Source organism: Drosophila eugracilis, unplaced genomic scaffold (genome assembly GCF_018153835.1).
Source record: "Drosophila eugracilis isolate 14026-0451.02 unplaced genomic scaffold, ASM1815383v1 contig_2155, whole genome shotgun sequence".
Taxonomy (NCBI): Eukaryota; Metazoa; Arthropoda; class Insecta; order Diptera; family Drosophilidae; genus Drosophila; species Drosophila eugracilis.
In genome coordinates this window covers 745,477-761,861 of record NW_024573039.1, presented here as the reverse complement: position 1 = coordinate 761,861, position 16,385 = coordinate 745,477, and the positions used below count along the sequence as shown (strand labels likewise).

General features: G+C 40.4%; 2 protein-coding genes across 6 annotated transcripts in view; one reads left to right on the top strand and one right to left on the bottom strand.

Annotated features, from left to right (window-relative positions):
• Window positions 1-2,108, top strand: part of LOC108110117 (putative mediator of RNA polymerase II transcription subunit 26) — an 82,924-nt gene extending 80,816 nt beyond the window's left edge. For all 5 annotated transcript variants that reach the window (XM_017219016.2, XM_017219020.2, XM_017219021.2 and 2 more), the window contains one exon: window positions 55-2,108. In XM_017219016.2, the coding sequence (XP_017074505.1) occupies window positions 55-126 (72 nt within the window). In that variant the 3' untranslated portion in view covers window positions 127-2,108. The remainder of the gene's footprint in view (window positions 1-54) is intronic.
• A 2,395-nt stretch (window positions 2,109-4,503) lies between these two features.
• LOC108110120 (midnolin homolog) overlaps window positions 4,504-16,385 on the bottom strand; it is a 35,926-nt gene continuing 24,044 nt past the window's right edge. Inside the window, exons 3-4 of the mRNA XM_017219025.2 lie at window positions 6,851-9,046; window positions 4,504-6,786 (exon numbers count right to left, since the gene is read on the bottom strand). Of these exons, the coding sequence (XP_017074514.1) occupies window positions 6,013-6,786; window positions 6,851-9,046 (2,970 nt within the window). The 3' untranslated portion in view covers window positions 4,504-6,012. The remainder of the gene's footprint in view (window positions 6,787-6,850; window positions 9,047-16,385) is intronic.

The window sequence follows — 16,385 nt, the reverse complement described above, 5'->3', positions numbered from 1 at the left end:
ATATAGAAAATGAAGATTAAGAAGTAAAAAACTGAAGTCTAATATCCATTTTAGATACTCATGAAGACGATGCCCACGTCCATGTTCCGGCTGCTCACTGGCCAGGAGAATCCCATATATATTTAAGCCTGCGGGAAATCAATATAAGCGGCGATTATTGTTAACTATAAAAACCTTACAAGGATATTACGATATTTAGTCTATATACCTATGCATATAGAGAGAAGGAAAGGGAAAACAGAAAGAGAGAAAGACACAGAGACACAGAGAGAGAGAGAGAGAGTAAATATATGTATGTATATGCGTGTGTACCTATATATATATATATAACTCTATATATTACACACGAGTGTATTGATTTTTTTTGTGAGTAAACTAGTCAAAGTCAAAGTTCGATCGGAGGCGAGTTAAGAGCAGCTACTACGACAAATAAGAGGAAGCGATAAACTAACACACATGGCACGCCTTTTTGCAAAGCTTAGTAATAATAGTTAATAATATGTGTATGTGTGTGTATGCGTGTGCAAGTGAGATCGGGCCATTGGCCAGGACATACATATATATATATATATACTTAAATACATATATATACATACATATATATATATATATATATGAACACAATGACCTTTTTGCGAAAACGTCCTTAGCTTAGTTGAACGGCGACATTAGTCAGAGATTACAGCAGCTAGTAAACAGATGCCCCCATATATGCTTACCCATATTTAATGTAAAAACCAAAAACAAAAACAAAAACTAAAAGAAAATGAAAGGAAACAAGGCAAGTCCAGACCCAAACGAAATTCGAATCCAGACAGGAGGCAGGCAGCTCTTTTGATATAGTATATATATATATATATATATAATCCACACACTATATAGCACCACCCCCGATATATTTATATAACAAAGAGAATGAAAAGCTTAGGAAATGCATATGGAAAGAGAAAATAGAAATGGTAATAGTAATGAAAATATTGTAACTGCAGCGTTTCGTTTTCTACTCGCACCCATAGCCGAGAATTTTGATAGTTATTTAACGGATATAGCCAGATGATCGTAATGTATGATGCAAAGTGTAAATTGAGGAGCGCTTTACACCCTTGTCCACAAAAAAAAAAAAAAAAACATACAACCCCCCGCCTCCGCCTACCCCGTACATAGAGGATTTAGTTTAGCAGACACATACACTCACACTCACTTAGACGCTTCGATTTCAACCATCTTCGTCCAAAAATTGTGCTACTACTCGTTAAACAAGTTGATAGATATAGAAAGAGAGATTAGAAAAGGATAACAGAAAGAGAGTATGAAAGAGAGATTAAGGGAATTACAGGCGAAGAAGGAGACAGAGTTAAATCCCCGTTATAAGCCATAAGATATATGTAGAAGGAAACGGACTAGAAACAGGCAAGCTTGCATAAGACATCTAGTTCCGCAATTTATAGCAGATTCGAACAGAAAGAGACGGCAACAGACAGACAGAAAGAGAAAAAAAGAGAGAGAGAGAGAGATATATAGAGGGAGAATTGCATTTCTTTGTGTGTATATGTATGTGTAAAATACTCGCTAACCACAGGCAACCGGCATCAGCAGTCACTAAGAGAACTATTATTAAAGGCAATGGGGCGTATGCTTGATGTTTGTGAATTAAAGAACTTTTCGGCCTCATTTCCGCTGCTTGGCAAGGGCCACGCCCACGCCCACCAAAAAAACAAAACTAAAACTAAAATTATTATACAAAAACAAACATTAAACATAAAACATAAAAACATAAACATACAAAACTGCTTCAGCAAAACCAATGAGATGAAAGAGGAAACCGAAACAAAGGCATACAACAACAACAACAACTAATATTTAATGAATTGTTTTTTTTTTTTTTTGGTGTACATTATTTATATGGAATGTGAAATTGCATAACAAACTTAATGAATATATTGAATATTTATTAAAAACGGGCTAATTGCATAGAAATTATATAAGAACCGATCATAACGATGATGATTATTTGTAAAGGCGAACTAAACCCAAAAACAAAAACAAAAACAGAAAACAGAATGAATAAATAAAAGAATATATAATCACATGCGTAACAAAAATATAAAACCAAAAATTGAGCATAATAAACAGAAAATGGAAAAAAGATCTTGCATTTCGTTTTTTATTCGCAAAGGTTAAGAAGCGTTAAAACCTGTTGGGAATTATAGAAGCTTAAGACGAAAAGTATGGTAGAAACTGGATAATTCAACCAAGGAAAAGTTTTTCTGTGTATTTTTTCATCTCCTTAGCTTACTGACTTTATAACCATCATATACTTACCATATCTGTATCAATAGTAAAGTCATTAAAATATTGATAAACCCTCATTTTCCCCATTAATAAGCTCTGCACCTTTCGGTTATTGTGTTTGGAAATAATGTTTATTGACGAATACTTTTACTTGCATTGTTTCATTTGCTTACTTTGTATCATTTTATACATGCAATGGTAAGAAATTGATTCCCAATCTCTGTTTTCAAGTTCATTCTTCCGGTTTTGTTTTGTTTTTTTTTTTTTTTGTTTTGGCTATGGCAAAGTGTGTATATCTATATGTATATGCATCTCTATATATATGTATATATATATTTGTGTATATAAGTAATATGTTCACGGTCATTTAATCAGTACACACACAACAATCAAATTTGGATTTTTTCTGACAAACAAGTTTCCCATTAATTTTGCATCTTATTTCGTACGTTTTGGTTTTTTCTTTTCTTTTTTCTATATGCGTGTGTGTGTTAATGTGCACTTTCCCAAAAAAAAAAAAAGAAAATAGGAAATGGCGATGCCATTTCCGCTTTTCATTTCCTGTCAAAGACAACAACAAAGCCATCGAAATGAGATCGATAGAACTCCATTTGATTTCGAATCTTTGATGTTGATAATTTTTCAGCTCTTGGAACATTCATAGCTGGAGATCGAGACGTGGACTATGCGGTAGTCTGTCTTTCTGAAAGTTCCCAAGAAGCTTGCTTTAAAATTGATCTAAGTCCGTTCGAGGCGAACCCACTTAACAGCTATTTGGTTACCATATAAACTTTTCTCCACATATTCTGGATCTTCTACATCGTTTTTTATACATTTTTCATTTTGTTTTCGTTTTTTGTTTGAGTTTTGAGTTTTTGGGGAACGTGAGTGGGGAAACATTTTCGATATTTCCTGCAGTTGGATGTTCTCAACTGTTATACAGCTCGAGGGCCTGTAATAATTTAGCTAATTAGTATTAATTTTGCTTCGATAATAATCGCTTTTCGAAGAAGATTTCGAAGATGTCAACAAAAAAGACGCAAAATCTCGAATCAAAAATATATGTTTTGTATATATATGTGTCTTTATACGAGTATAATATGGGAATATATATATACGCTTTTGGCTTGGGACTTGATTTTGGATAAAATTTGAACTATTCAAAATAAATGCGACAAAAATTTAATTTAGTTTACAATTCATAAAACTTGTTTTTTTTTTGTTCTTTCACATAGATTTAATAATTGTTAGTGTTTTTTTTTTTTGTTGTTGTCTTCAGCAAATGTTGCGATATATGTATGTTTTGGGTTTAAAGTTCTTATCGAGTGATGGGGTGAGAAGGGAGGGGAAGGGGTGTGTAAATATTTGAACTATGTTATATATATGTAAAAAATCTCATCGTTTGTGTGTTTGTACTTGTTAGAAAATCACGCAGATATGCTGAAATTATCCAACCTAGTCCGAATCAATCAATCAATCAAACCGAAATCCCATCTGAACCAAAGTTAATGCCCATTGCAAAGCCACACCACCCATTACCCATCATCATAGTTCGTTCTCATCGTTCCTCCGTTATCTCATTTCCACATTCCAACTTTCTTCCTTATCCCATATATCGTCTGCTGCCCTTCGTCGTCTCTAAGCCTAAGTCTAGTTCTAGATTTGTCGTTATCGTACATCGAACTTACTGGTCTCCTAATGCTATTATAACTACCGATTTCGTTATGTAGAGTTAGATGGAAAGCTTTATGAATAGATATAGATAAGTTTTTGGGGGGGTGGTATAGAAGTTGGGGGAGGAAACTATAGAAACATAAATAAATGTTTGTATAAATTGCACATAACTGTTACTTAGCACTTAATAACTACTACGACTTACGCACATTCTTAGATGTGGTTTTTCTTCTCTTCTCACTTTCTTCTTTGATAAAAAGTTTCAATTAGTTCGTTTCTCCTGGCTTGTGTCGAGTGTGTGTGTGTATGAGGAGGATACATATATATATCATTTACAATTCTTACTAGATTTCCACATATATATATGTAAAGTGTTTATATATACGCAGATGTATTTGTTTTTGCAATTGGCACATCATTTCTAAAAAGAGTCAATCAAATGAAAATCTCTAAGTGTATTGCACGAGATGCAGCCCGAAAAGAAGCTGAAAATAAAATAGCAAACCAAAAATAGAAATAATAAAAAACAAAATCAAATTAGTTAACTAAACCATTTACTAAACATTTATTGAAATCAAGTAGTAGTAGTTGTTGTTGTTGTTGTTGTTGTGGTGCACACGTGGCAGACAAATAAAACCAACTCAAAAGTTTAACTCGCCTAAAACTAATTGCATTTTCTGAATTGGTTAAATTGGTGGTGTAAATAGTGTAAAGTGTAAGATGTAAAGTGTAAAGTTTAGGACAAAAAAAGGTAATTGCTTGTGTTTAAATTATAATGCTAGGGCTTAACTAAACCAATTGGTAATTATATACGCGTGTTGTAATCATACTTGTAAAATGAATAGAAAACATAGTCTTACTAACTAATTCAATAGTATAGTAGTAGTTTTATAGGTTGTGGCTGAACGAAGCGGAAATTCAAATTCAAATCGCTCGCCTTTCTCCCGCGGCGCGTTTCGAACACACGTTCTTGGTGATAAAGAATACAAATACACAAAAAAAAAATAATAATAATATATATAGTATATAGTAATTGGTTAAAAACGATTTTCTACTAAGGCAAATTAGGTTAAAGCGCCACCTTGCAGTCGCATTTTGCATTTTGCATTTCGCATTTTCATTTCAATTTTCTTTTCTTTCCAGCGATCGGTTGTTAAAGTTTAAACATAACATAAAGCTGCCAAAGCCAGGTGTGTGTGTGTGTTTGCTTTTGTTTTTTAAGATTTGGTGTGTCTAAAATTAAATCTAAATTCCGTTTTAGTTCTACCAAAATTTGCCACCGCTTTGGCTTACAATTCTCATTCAGCATAGTCTGTGTGTGTGTGTGTTTTTATGCGTTTTACATTTTAATTCTACATTTAATTCATTTTCATTATAAGATTTTCTTTCCTCTTCTTTTTCTTCCTCTTCATTTATTTTTCTTTCATTAATTTTGTTTTCTATTTTTGCAATTTTGCCGCTGCTGCTGGCTGGTTGTTAGCCTTTCCAAATTGTTGATGGCTAAACCTTGCGTTTTTGCCTGGGGATGCACACAAAAAATTTCACTAAATTTTAATTTACAAAAAACATTCAAGGATTTTCGCCTCCAGAAGCTGATACATATATATATATATTGGCTTAGACCGAAGTGGGTTTGTGGTGTTTAGGATCTTAAAATTAATTTAACAGCTTATCGACTTTCCGGGTGCTCCTCATTTTCCTTCTAATCCCTCCTCCTCCTCCTCCTCATCGCGGAGGTGGGAAAATCAAACGAGCGGGGGTGTTCGAACATAAGAATTGGTGTTTGTTATGCACTAACTCTAGATTAATATAAGCTTTAGTTGTGGTTCTAGTTTCTTTTGTTTGCCCATCCTCTGCTTCTACTGCTGGTCCTGCATCTTCATCTCTTATCTGTTATCTCTAATCTTCCATCTCTCAACTCCATCTCCATCATCTTCATCTTCATCTTCTTTCTTTGTTGCTGCTGCGTAAACTAGTAAATGCTACAAAATAGGATAATGTCAGCGGGGCTGGTGGTTCCTCTAGCTGATGCTGTTGCTGCTGCCCTTAGGCCGCCGTATCCACCTCCTCCACAATGTGGTTCGGCGAGACTTCGCTAGGTGGTGCTGCAGTTGGTGCTGCTGTGGCTGTCGTTGCTGCTGCTGTTGCGGGTGGTGCCGATGTCGATGTGTTGCTGTTGCTGGCGTTGGTGTTGCTGCTGCTGCTGCTGCTGTTATTATTCGCGGGTGCAGCTTTCGCCTGGGCCTGAGGAGGCACAGCAGTTGGTTGCAGGGGCGTGGCCACCATAGCGCTCACGGCACTGTATTGGGCAGTGGCGCCCAAAGCAACAGCGGCAGCGGCTGCTCCGCCTGCTGCCGTCGAGGAGATGCTATCGGCCGAGGTAGCGGTGACAGGCGTTGCATAGGGACCGCTCTTCAGCTTGCGAGCCTCACGCTTTTGCTTGTGCTGTTGCATCACCAGACGCAGCTGGTCCATCTTCGAGCGGGTCTTCATATTGGCCAGCTCCACGGTGCACTTCTGGCACGTGTGCTCGCGCTCCCGTTCGCCCTGTCCCTCATCCCGGCGATAGCGACAGCTGCAGCCGTTGCTTTGACTAGCCAGGGAACTGGCTGCCTCGGCCTGGCAGCAACTGTGAGACGAAGAAGACTTTGAACTGGCAGACGCCTTAGAGGCGGCGGAAGAAGAGTGATAGCTGGGGCAGTCACGGAAGGAGCAGCTTACACCGCTGCCAGAGGCCAGAGCCGCCGACTGTTGCTGCTGGTGCTGCTGTTGCTGGGCCCGGCTGTTGCACTTGGCGCAGTTATGGTGCTTGGAGGAGTACTGCAAAAAGTAGATTTGGATTAGTAAAATCAAAATTATAGATAATCTTATTAACTCTACTTACCATTTTGGTGCGCGATCCGTGATGCATACCGCTGCTGGAGGACGCCGTTGAGGAAGAACCACTGCTGCCAGATCCCGAACTAGATCCCGAAACCGATCCAGTGGTCGGTGCCTCGAAGCTGATGCGAGCCCCACGGCCGTATTGAGGTGTGGCACTCAGTAGATCGTTGAGAATGTGAATCACCGTTGAGATATCGCGTTTGGGTCGACCATAGCGATCCTGCAGCGCCGGATTCAGTGTGCCCGAAAAGGTGCCCGAAAAGATGCCCTTGCCATGATTCTTCATCGACTCGATCACGGCTCCTGATCCGCCCTTACGCGGTGCCTCCTCACCACTTGCTGTGCCCGTCGAGGTTGTGCCACTGCTTGAGCTGCGGCTGCTGCTTACCACACCGGCGCCGGATAGATCGATCTTGTTGGTGAACACCTCCTTGGAGAGTTTGCGTAATGTCTGGGTCAGATTTCGTGATGCCTCAGCGAGTGTCTTGGTGTCCGACACGCCCAGCAAAGAGTCCTCGGGTTCAGTGGCTGTGGCTGTGGCACTTGCACTGGCTGGCAGTGCCACCGTTGCCGCTGCTGTTGTGGCTGTTGATCCTGGTGCTCCTGCTGCCATTGCCTGCTCTATCTTGCGACGTGACGAGGAGGACGAGGACGAGGAGGTAGAGGACGAGGAAGACGAAGAGGACGAGGACGAGGCTGCGGCAAAGGCGGCTGCATTGATCGATGACTGATTGCCGGCGCAGGCGTGATGGTAAATGTGACTGCTGCTGCTGCTGCTGCTATGACCATGTCCATGCCCATGCCCATGTCCATGACCATGGTAGTGACGATGCTTGGTCCTGGTGATGCGGTTATTGCCCGTCTTGTGCAACATCGAATTGCCCGAGAAGGTGACTCCTGCCCCCGAAGCTGTCGAACGTGCCGCAAAACCGGCATTTGCCCCGCCGCCGCAACTTGAATCCTGGCACTTGCCGGGTGAGCTGCTGGATCCGGATCGTGTCAGGGGAGCATGGGCCACTACAGAGGCCACTGGCTGCGCCACGGGCGGCGTAGGTAGGCGCGTGCACAAGCACGAGGTCAACTTGGCGGCTATGGGATCCTGCTGACAGCCGCCGGTGGTGCAGGCTCCACTGGAAGAGGACGAAGAAGATGAGCTGGAGGCGGCGGCGGAGGAGCTGCAGCTGCAGCTAGAACTAGAACTGGAACTGGAAGCAGCCGTTGTGGGCAGGGGAATGTTTTTGATGGCCGTCATATTGATGGGACTGGACACGAGATTCGACAGCGATTTGATGGGCGACTGCTCCAGCACAGGTTTTCCCGGGCTCGAGCCAGATCCACCATTTGCCACCGGACGAGCTGTGGCGCCGGCATCCTTCAGAGCGAAGCTCTTAACGATGTTATGGATGCCACCCTTAATCAGCACCTTGGTGAAATCAGATCCGTTCAGCGTTGACGAACTCTGGGCCTGACCAGTGCCAGATGCTCCCACTCCCGAACCCGATGCTCCCGAGGAACTAGGCAAATCGCCGTACATCTTGCGCAGCGAGGACATCCCACCACCACTGCCAGCAGCCACTGCCGAGGCATTGTGATGATGATGGTGATGATGGTGATGATGATGGTGATGATGGGCATGTCCATGTCCATGACTATGCCCATGACCATGTCCATGGCCAATACCATGCCAGTTTGCGGCATGCAGACTCGGGTGCTGGTGGCTGTGCACATGACCATGTCCGATTCTTCCACTTGAACGCTGGCCAGAAGAGCGGGTTCTCGACGAAGATGAAGATGATGACGAAGAGGACGTCGACGACGATGATGATGATGATGATGATGAGGAGGAGGAGGTGTTGGCGCCGCCACCTACTCCAGTACTTCCGCTTCCACCTGCCACCGCCAGCACTGCCGACGAGGAGGAGGATGTGTTGCAGCTGCCAGTTCCAGCTGGCATTACAGGCGCCGCTGACGTTGTGGTGGCGGCGGCCGTTGTGGTGGCACCACTAGCATTTGCTGGGGCAACTGTGGCACTACCGCCTGCCGGATTAACCGTGCTCAACTGAAGTTGGATAAGCATCATGTGGTCACCGAGACGCATGCTCAGATTTAGCGGTGTCTTGCCGCTGAGGAAGTCATTAACCTGCGAGTCGTTAAGCGATTCCAGCGCTTGCATAACCGTGTTCTCAGGACGCTGGGCCTGTGGGAAGATGAGAAAGAAAAGTTGATAAGAAAGGGAATTACTTTTACTATCAAAGGATTAGTTAGTTATAGGCTAGATTAGTATATATTTTCTTTGACATTTCCCACATTTACTCAGAGTTACACCGCATTCCCGACAGATGCCCTTCATTATCTTCCCTCCCCCCTATCAAGCTACTCCCAACTATTCACAAACCCCCCCCCCATTTTTTTTTCAGAACGTACTATATTTTCTGTGGCATTGTTGGTTCCTCTACGTGATTCAATGCGGCGCCTTTGTGTGCCGTTCAAATATTTGCCATAAGCCAGGCATCTAAAGTCAACGCCTCAAAGTTGCGTCACAGAAACTACGACTGCGACTGCGATTGCGAGACTCTATAAAGGGCTGGAGGGAATACAAAGGCTTAAAACTTTTCCAAGAATAAGCCACTACGCGTAAACCTGTATAAAAGCAAGTGAAACGAAAAGTAATTGTTTAAAATTAAGATCGGCAAACAAAAGGCTATATATATATATATGGGGCTATATACGTACACGTACATAAGCATATACTGCGACTCAGTTCGAAGTTTGATTTTTGTTTTTAGAGGTCTGGGTCTGGGTTAATTAATCATTTCCATTGCATATGCAAGTACAATTGCGGTCAAGCCATTAGGTAAGGGGGGGAACTTTTAAAGTTACTTTTATCATGAAAGTTTTCTATATAATATATAGACTCTTTCCCACTATGTTTTGCAATTTCCTTTACTTTTTCTATGTAAATTACTATTTTCTTGTCTATAACTGTTCGTGGCCAGCCAGTGAGTAACGACATGAGTGCGAATGAGGGGCATTGCAGGGGGTCATGTTTTAATTTTTATTGACTCCGCTGCTCTGACACAGTGACCCAATAATATTCAAATGAAGTCAACGGCAAAAGCTCGCCTCATTTGCAGTCTCTCTCGGTCTCAGTCTCAGTCTTCAGTGTCTCAGCTTAAATGAACTAAAAAATAAACTACGGATACGGATCAGAGATGATAATGATGATTGTCAAGTTGATGATCAAGTTAATGGAGGGATGTTGATGACGCTACTGCTGCTGCTGCCTACTTTCCCTTTGCCATTTGACGTAGCTTGGACCTTATGCAACCTCATCAGCTCTGCCTAGCAACCAAGCAACCAAGCAACCGAAAAACCAAAAAAAAAATTTATAAAAGAAATGGAGGCAAACTTCAAGTCGAGCCTATGTTTGTTGTTACCCATGACTGGGCTTATGATGTTGCTGCTGTTAAGTGTACCAAGGTCAACTGACGTCGCACGCAGCAGCTTACGTCATCAGGCCAGCCAACACACACACACGCACACACACACACAAAGACACCAACATCGTCACACTTCCAAGCGAAATCGAAATTTTGAAAAAATTTAAACCAAGAGCACAGCCAAAAATCAACAACAAAGGCAGCCAATGCTGTAATTTATTAACTTTGTGCAAATTGACTGTTTTTTTTTTTTTTGGAAGTTTGCCTGTTGGGGAAAACGTTTTTGGTCAACCGGTTTGCAATGGCTTGCAACTTGAGTTGCTAATACATCATAATCCAAGCCCTAGATTGGGTTAGGCGTAGCAAATGAAGAAGCTTTGGCTTGAGTTTCTTTTATTAGAAATTAAGTAGTAAGTTTCCTTTTTGATAGTTCATTCAGCTTATTGACTTTTCATTGATCTTTCTGTAAAAACTTTTAAACTTTTAAATTTTTAAGGGATTTTCCTAAGAAAGTTTGTGTTTTTTCAAGGAATCTTTAGGTTATTTCATAAATCTTTATAATATTAAACCAATATTGTTGTTCAGTGTTTTAGTTTACTTTTTGTAAGCAGTACAAGTCCTATATTGTGGCTTTTTAAGGAGGCTTAAGATAATAATAATGGTTATTAAAAACTATTAAAACTGTATTTTATCCCATAAGAACATTATAAGTCAAAACAGCTTAAACTGCTTTTAGTTTATTTTTTCCCATAAGAAAATTATAAGATAAAACAGCTTAAGCAGCTTTTAGTTTAAAGTAAGCCAAGTTCTGACTATTTCTAAACAAAATCTGCCTAAAATTCCAACTAATTTTAACCTTTTAAAAGCTACAAATTCTTAATAAGTCCTTAATATTAAAAAACAATCATTCCTTTTCCATCTCATAGCTACTTTAACACATTTCTCTTTCTTATCAACCAAAAAGTTCTTTGAGAATCTAAAAAATTGCCAAAACTTTAAAAAGAATTTCTAAACCCTAAAATTTATCATCTTTTTTCCACAGGCGGGAGTAATGCGCACTTGAAAAAAAAATTAAAGTACAAAGAAAAAAAAAAACAATTTTTTGGGGACAAAGCAATTTTTTGCGTTAGTTTTTAGCTGGCTATCTTTGTCAGAGTGTGCGTGCCTGCTGCGTGTGTGTGTGTGTGTGTGTTGGTTTGCTGACCATGAAATTATTTTTATTGCGTAACATTTTCAATGGAAGTTTCGCATGTGAGTGGACCGCTCCCCACAGCCACTCCCCCCACCCTACCCCTATCCCCTGCACTACGACAGCTGTGCTGCCTTTGCCTTTGCCGGGAAAACACTTGACAATGTGTAACAAATTAAATTGGCCAAACGTAGCGGCGCTGTTGGCTCTTTTTGTTTTTTGATAACAGAAAACCCACTCACCCTCAAACCCCCCCCTCACATCACTTGTAGGTGTATATATATTAGTTGGTACTTTTTATTTTTATAGTGGCAGGCAGGCGGGACAAAGACAAAGACCGGCGCCAGCGATGACGCCCTGTTTGCCTCCATTATCTGGACGAGGCGAGTGCTCAACAGTTTGGCAAGCACTGGACTTGACCACGTAACCCGTTTTTATGACTTGCCAATTGAGCTATCGAAAAGGCAACTACAATAGCTACTTTGACGCCTTTCTTTGTTTTTAGTTAACAAATTGCTGGAGTGTTTCTGTCATAAAAACAGTTTTCAAAATTATGCATAGTTTTCCTTTGTCTTGAGGACGGGTGCGGCTTCCCCTTATCTTTTCCTGGTAAGATGGGAAAGTTTTATGATTGTAGGCCTGGAAAAGCTTCCAGCTGCTTGCTGCTTAAGCAACTTAACTTAAGATAATAGATCTTTGTTTTTAATATAATATTTAATAATAATTTTGTAATAATTCTCGCAGCATGAATCACTTTCTACATTCCTAAATAGTTTAGTCACAGAAAAGAAATATATTTAAATAAGTTCCTCTTTGTTTTAGTTTTACTCTTAGCTAAATCCTCTATAAATTAGTGTTTTTTAATCTAAAATTGCATTGCTATCATTGTTATCACTGCTTCTTCTTCTACTGTAAACACAACTGCAGGCAGGCGCCAGTGTAAATATTTCATTCGTTTGATTAGAGCAAAAAAAAAAAAAAAAAAAAAAAAATTGCAATAAAGAAATCAGCAAAGCAGGTGATTTCCTACCCAGATTATTACTCATGCCCAGCGGCAATTAAAGCGAAACTAATAATGGCAATTTGTAAATGGAAAAATGGAAAAATTGAAAAAAATGAAAAATATAAAAGCAGCTCTCGTCGGGGGCTTTGGAATTGCCAATACGATTCATAGAAATAATAAATAAAAATGAGTAAAAAAAAAAAAAAAAAAAAAAAAAAGGTAAATCACATTCAGACAGTCAGAGTGTTATCGTTTGGAATTTCGACTTGAGATCGCGGAATTTGCGTTTCGTAGTCAGTCATGGTATCGAAGATACGAGTACTGTTAACAGCCACTTCCGTTCTGGGCTTAGTTAACAGCGCTGTTAGCACCGCTCTCTCTCTCTCTCTCTCTGTTATCCGCAGAGAAAAGATAAACCGGATTTACGGAAATTAAGTGACTTATAACTCTTTCAAGTTCTTGCACTTCCGTTCAGTTCAGTCCGTTAAGTTATGAACAGAGGAATGTGCAACCAACACACACTTGTTGACACTTCGCGATGTTGAAGTGGCAGATAACTGTGCGATGACGAAAGACGGTAAAGTAATCTTAATGGATGAGATTGGAGATGTTTGATGATGTTTTTTGGGATGAAGATGCTGGATAAGCTGGTATCGATATTGATATTCAAGGGTATACAAGTTAAGTCCAAAACGATGACAAAGGTTATTAATGGAGAAGCTTTGACATGTTATGGATGGGACCACCTTACTGATCATAACCAATCAAAAAGATGATTAACTTATAACGATATTCCAAGTATTTCGCACAAATCTGATCTTTGAAGATTGAGATATGGCAGAAAATAAGAGGCACACTGACGCCAGCCACTCTCAGTGAAGATCTTTATAAGAAAACGCCGCCGATAATTGCTAGATCTCGACAATGGGGCAGCAAGCAGGCAACATTCCCATTCCCCCGATAGCCCAGTGCATTCCAATAGTCAAGTGAGTGAGTTTCGAGATAAGTTCTCCGAATTCATTGAAGGAAAACAGATAGAGAATGAGGCATTGGGCATTGGGCATTGGGCGTTGGGTGAAGTTCCTCAGACAAAGACAAATAGAACTGGTTAATAACCTGTCCCCGATGGCTTCTTTGGCATCTGTTGCTCATTCTTAAGCATTTCCTTTGCCATTTTTCTCTGGCCTTTTTGTTTGTTTTTCCTTTTTCTTTTTCTTTTCCTTTTTCTTCTTTGCTTTTCTTTTTTTTGGCCAAACATACAAAGGACGCATAAATTCAACTGGTCACACCCATACAGGCCAGGCCAGGCCAACCAACCAACCAACCAGTTCATATTGTTGTCATCATTTTGGACTGCGGTGGGCGCTATATCTCCATCTTCTTCTTCTTCTTCATCTGATATATAACCATATCGTTTTTTGGCTTTTTATGAGCCTGCATCTTTGTTGCTTTGTCTGCCTTTGCTTCTTCAGCTCTTAGTCCCCCCATCATCATCATCATCATCATCAGCATCATCGTCAGCATCAACATCACCATCAGCATCAGCATCAGCATCAGCATCACCATCCTCGATCCTCCAGCTTTCCACCTCCCACCTTCAACCTCCTCATTCCCCCTCACTGTTATCATCATTCGTTGGCCCTTTGTTTGCCGCTTTTGCTTTTGTCTTGCCTCTTGTTGTTATGCCACGACGACTTGCAATTAAAATCATTTTCATAAATCTATGCAGCAGCCTTCACTACACGTCCCCCTTGACCAACCAACCAACCAACCAACCAACACCCACCCATCCACTGCAGCTGACCAACAGAAAGATTGCCAAAAAGAAGTCTCGCAATGAAAAAAAGAAAGAAAAACGAAAGCAAAAGCAATTAATTTGACAGGAAAACGCCAGCGCATCATTTAAGCGACATAAATAATAAAACGAATCGAAACGAAAAACCACTCGAGATGAGTTGCTTTCAGTGGGTGGTTTTTCCCAGGAGGAGGAGCGGGGCGGGGGTGGTATTTAAGGAGGAATCCCCTCGGATTTCTCATGGTGTACCATGCGCTTGATGCTGCTGCTGCTGCTGCTGCTGGCTGCCTGCCATTCTATACAATGAACCAAAAATGTCAGATTTAAAATCAATTTTTGCAAGATTTCCGAATCAAATTTCCTTTCTAGTCTAGCAAAATAATGTAGAAAGTTAAAGTTTAATTAACAAAAATAATTATTACTTCTTATAAAAGTTAAAAATCTTTTAAATAAGCTTTTACTTTTGTACTTTTTTCGCTTGTTATTTCCTTAAATGAACTTCCTTTTTCTCTGAGTGCACTTTCTGCAGATGACTGTTGTGCTTGCCGTTGATGTCTCTTTGGCAACGAAATCGAAAATAATGACAAAAACCACAAAAGCTTGCCCCAGGGGGGGCACAGAGGCAGAAGGCATATGAAGTATGAAAGAAGGAATGACACCAGTCAGGGGGATTATGATTGAGCTGTCGAAAAAACAGATGGCAGAGGTGCTTTCTCTGGTTTACCTTTAAGTTAGATAGATACTAAACTGCAATGTTAAGGAGATATTTGTGCCAGGAAGTCATCTAATAATCATAATCAATCGTAGAACCCTAAAACCTTAAACCTTAGTCACCTTCTTATTACTTCTTGGAATAATTCCAATAATTTTCCTTATTTATTTGCCTTTTCTTATGGCCAAAACAACATTCGAAAAACCATCAGAAGATCCACTATGAAAATCGAAAGTGTCGTCGGGTCCACTCATCTCCTCTTCATTCGATGACTATATACCAGATATATACCCCATATATATATTCCTTTCTTTCCTTTCGTTGCTATAATAAACTTTACAAAATATTATTACTGCTAATAGCAGCTGAAATAATTCTCTCTTTTTTTTTGGCTGTCTGCGAAATGAAATGTGGACGCAGCCAGGAGGGAGCAGTCAGGAGGGGGCAGTCAGGAGGGAGCAGTCAGGAGGGGGCAGCCAGGAGGGGGGCAGCCAGAAGGGGGCCAGTCAGGAGGGGGCAGTCAGGGGGCAAGAGGATCGGAATGTGTCAAGATAAAATTGGAGCAATATGCAAATGTCGCGGCAGACAGACAAATGAGTGTATATTTAGGCTGTGTTTGCAGCGGCAAACACAAATTTTCTGTTTATTCCGTCCGTTGGATCAAGACCAAGATAAAAATCTATATAATAAGCATTGTTTAGATTTCGTTTTAGGGAGAGAGAGGGTAGAGTAAAATTAACACAAAATGCTGATGATAAAAAAAGGGATAGATGGATGGGATGAACCATACAGAAGATTGCAAAAGATCATCCCAGATCGGTCACCTTGCCTTGCTTACTCACTTTGACATCCATTCCCATCCATTCCCAGCAGTGTGTCAATAAATCCCGAGATGTCTCCATCAAATCAACCTGTCACTTGTTAACACACATTTAAAACCGAACCGAGAGGGCCAGAAAGGTGCAACAACAACAAGAACAACAACACCTGTCCAGGTTGACAGGCAATCGCCACCGAATTGCAATGTTTCGGTTTTACTTTTGCCTGCTTTGGCTTTCGGTCACTCGTTGTCGCTAATTAGGAGGCAATGGCATGAGGTGCCACCTTAACAAAAACAACAACAACAATAACAACAACAAAAAGAGTATACAATATAAAATACTAAAGCATCGTGACTCAGAGAACAAAAAGAGATATAGACTCAGGGGGGACAATGCTCCAGGCAGGCAGGCACTCCTTTTGGCTGCCAACTCCACATAATAAAGCACAAAAATTCTTTAGCAGAGCAAGAAAAAAGAACTTGGGAATTATAGTTAACAAAAAGAAGAAACTTAAAAAAAAAAAAATATTAAGATAAAAACTAACATAGAAGTTGATATAAAATTTACCAAAAACTT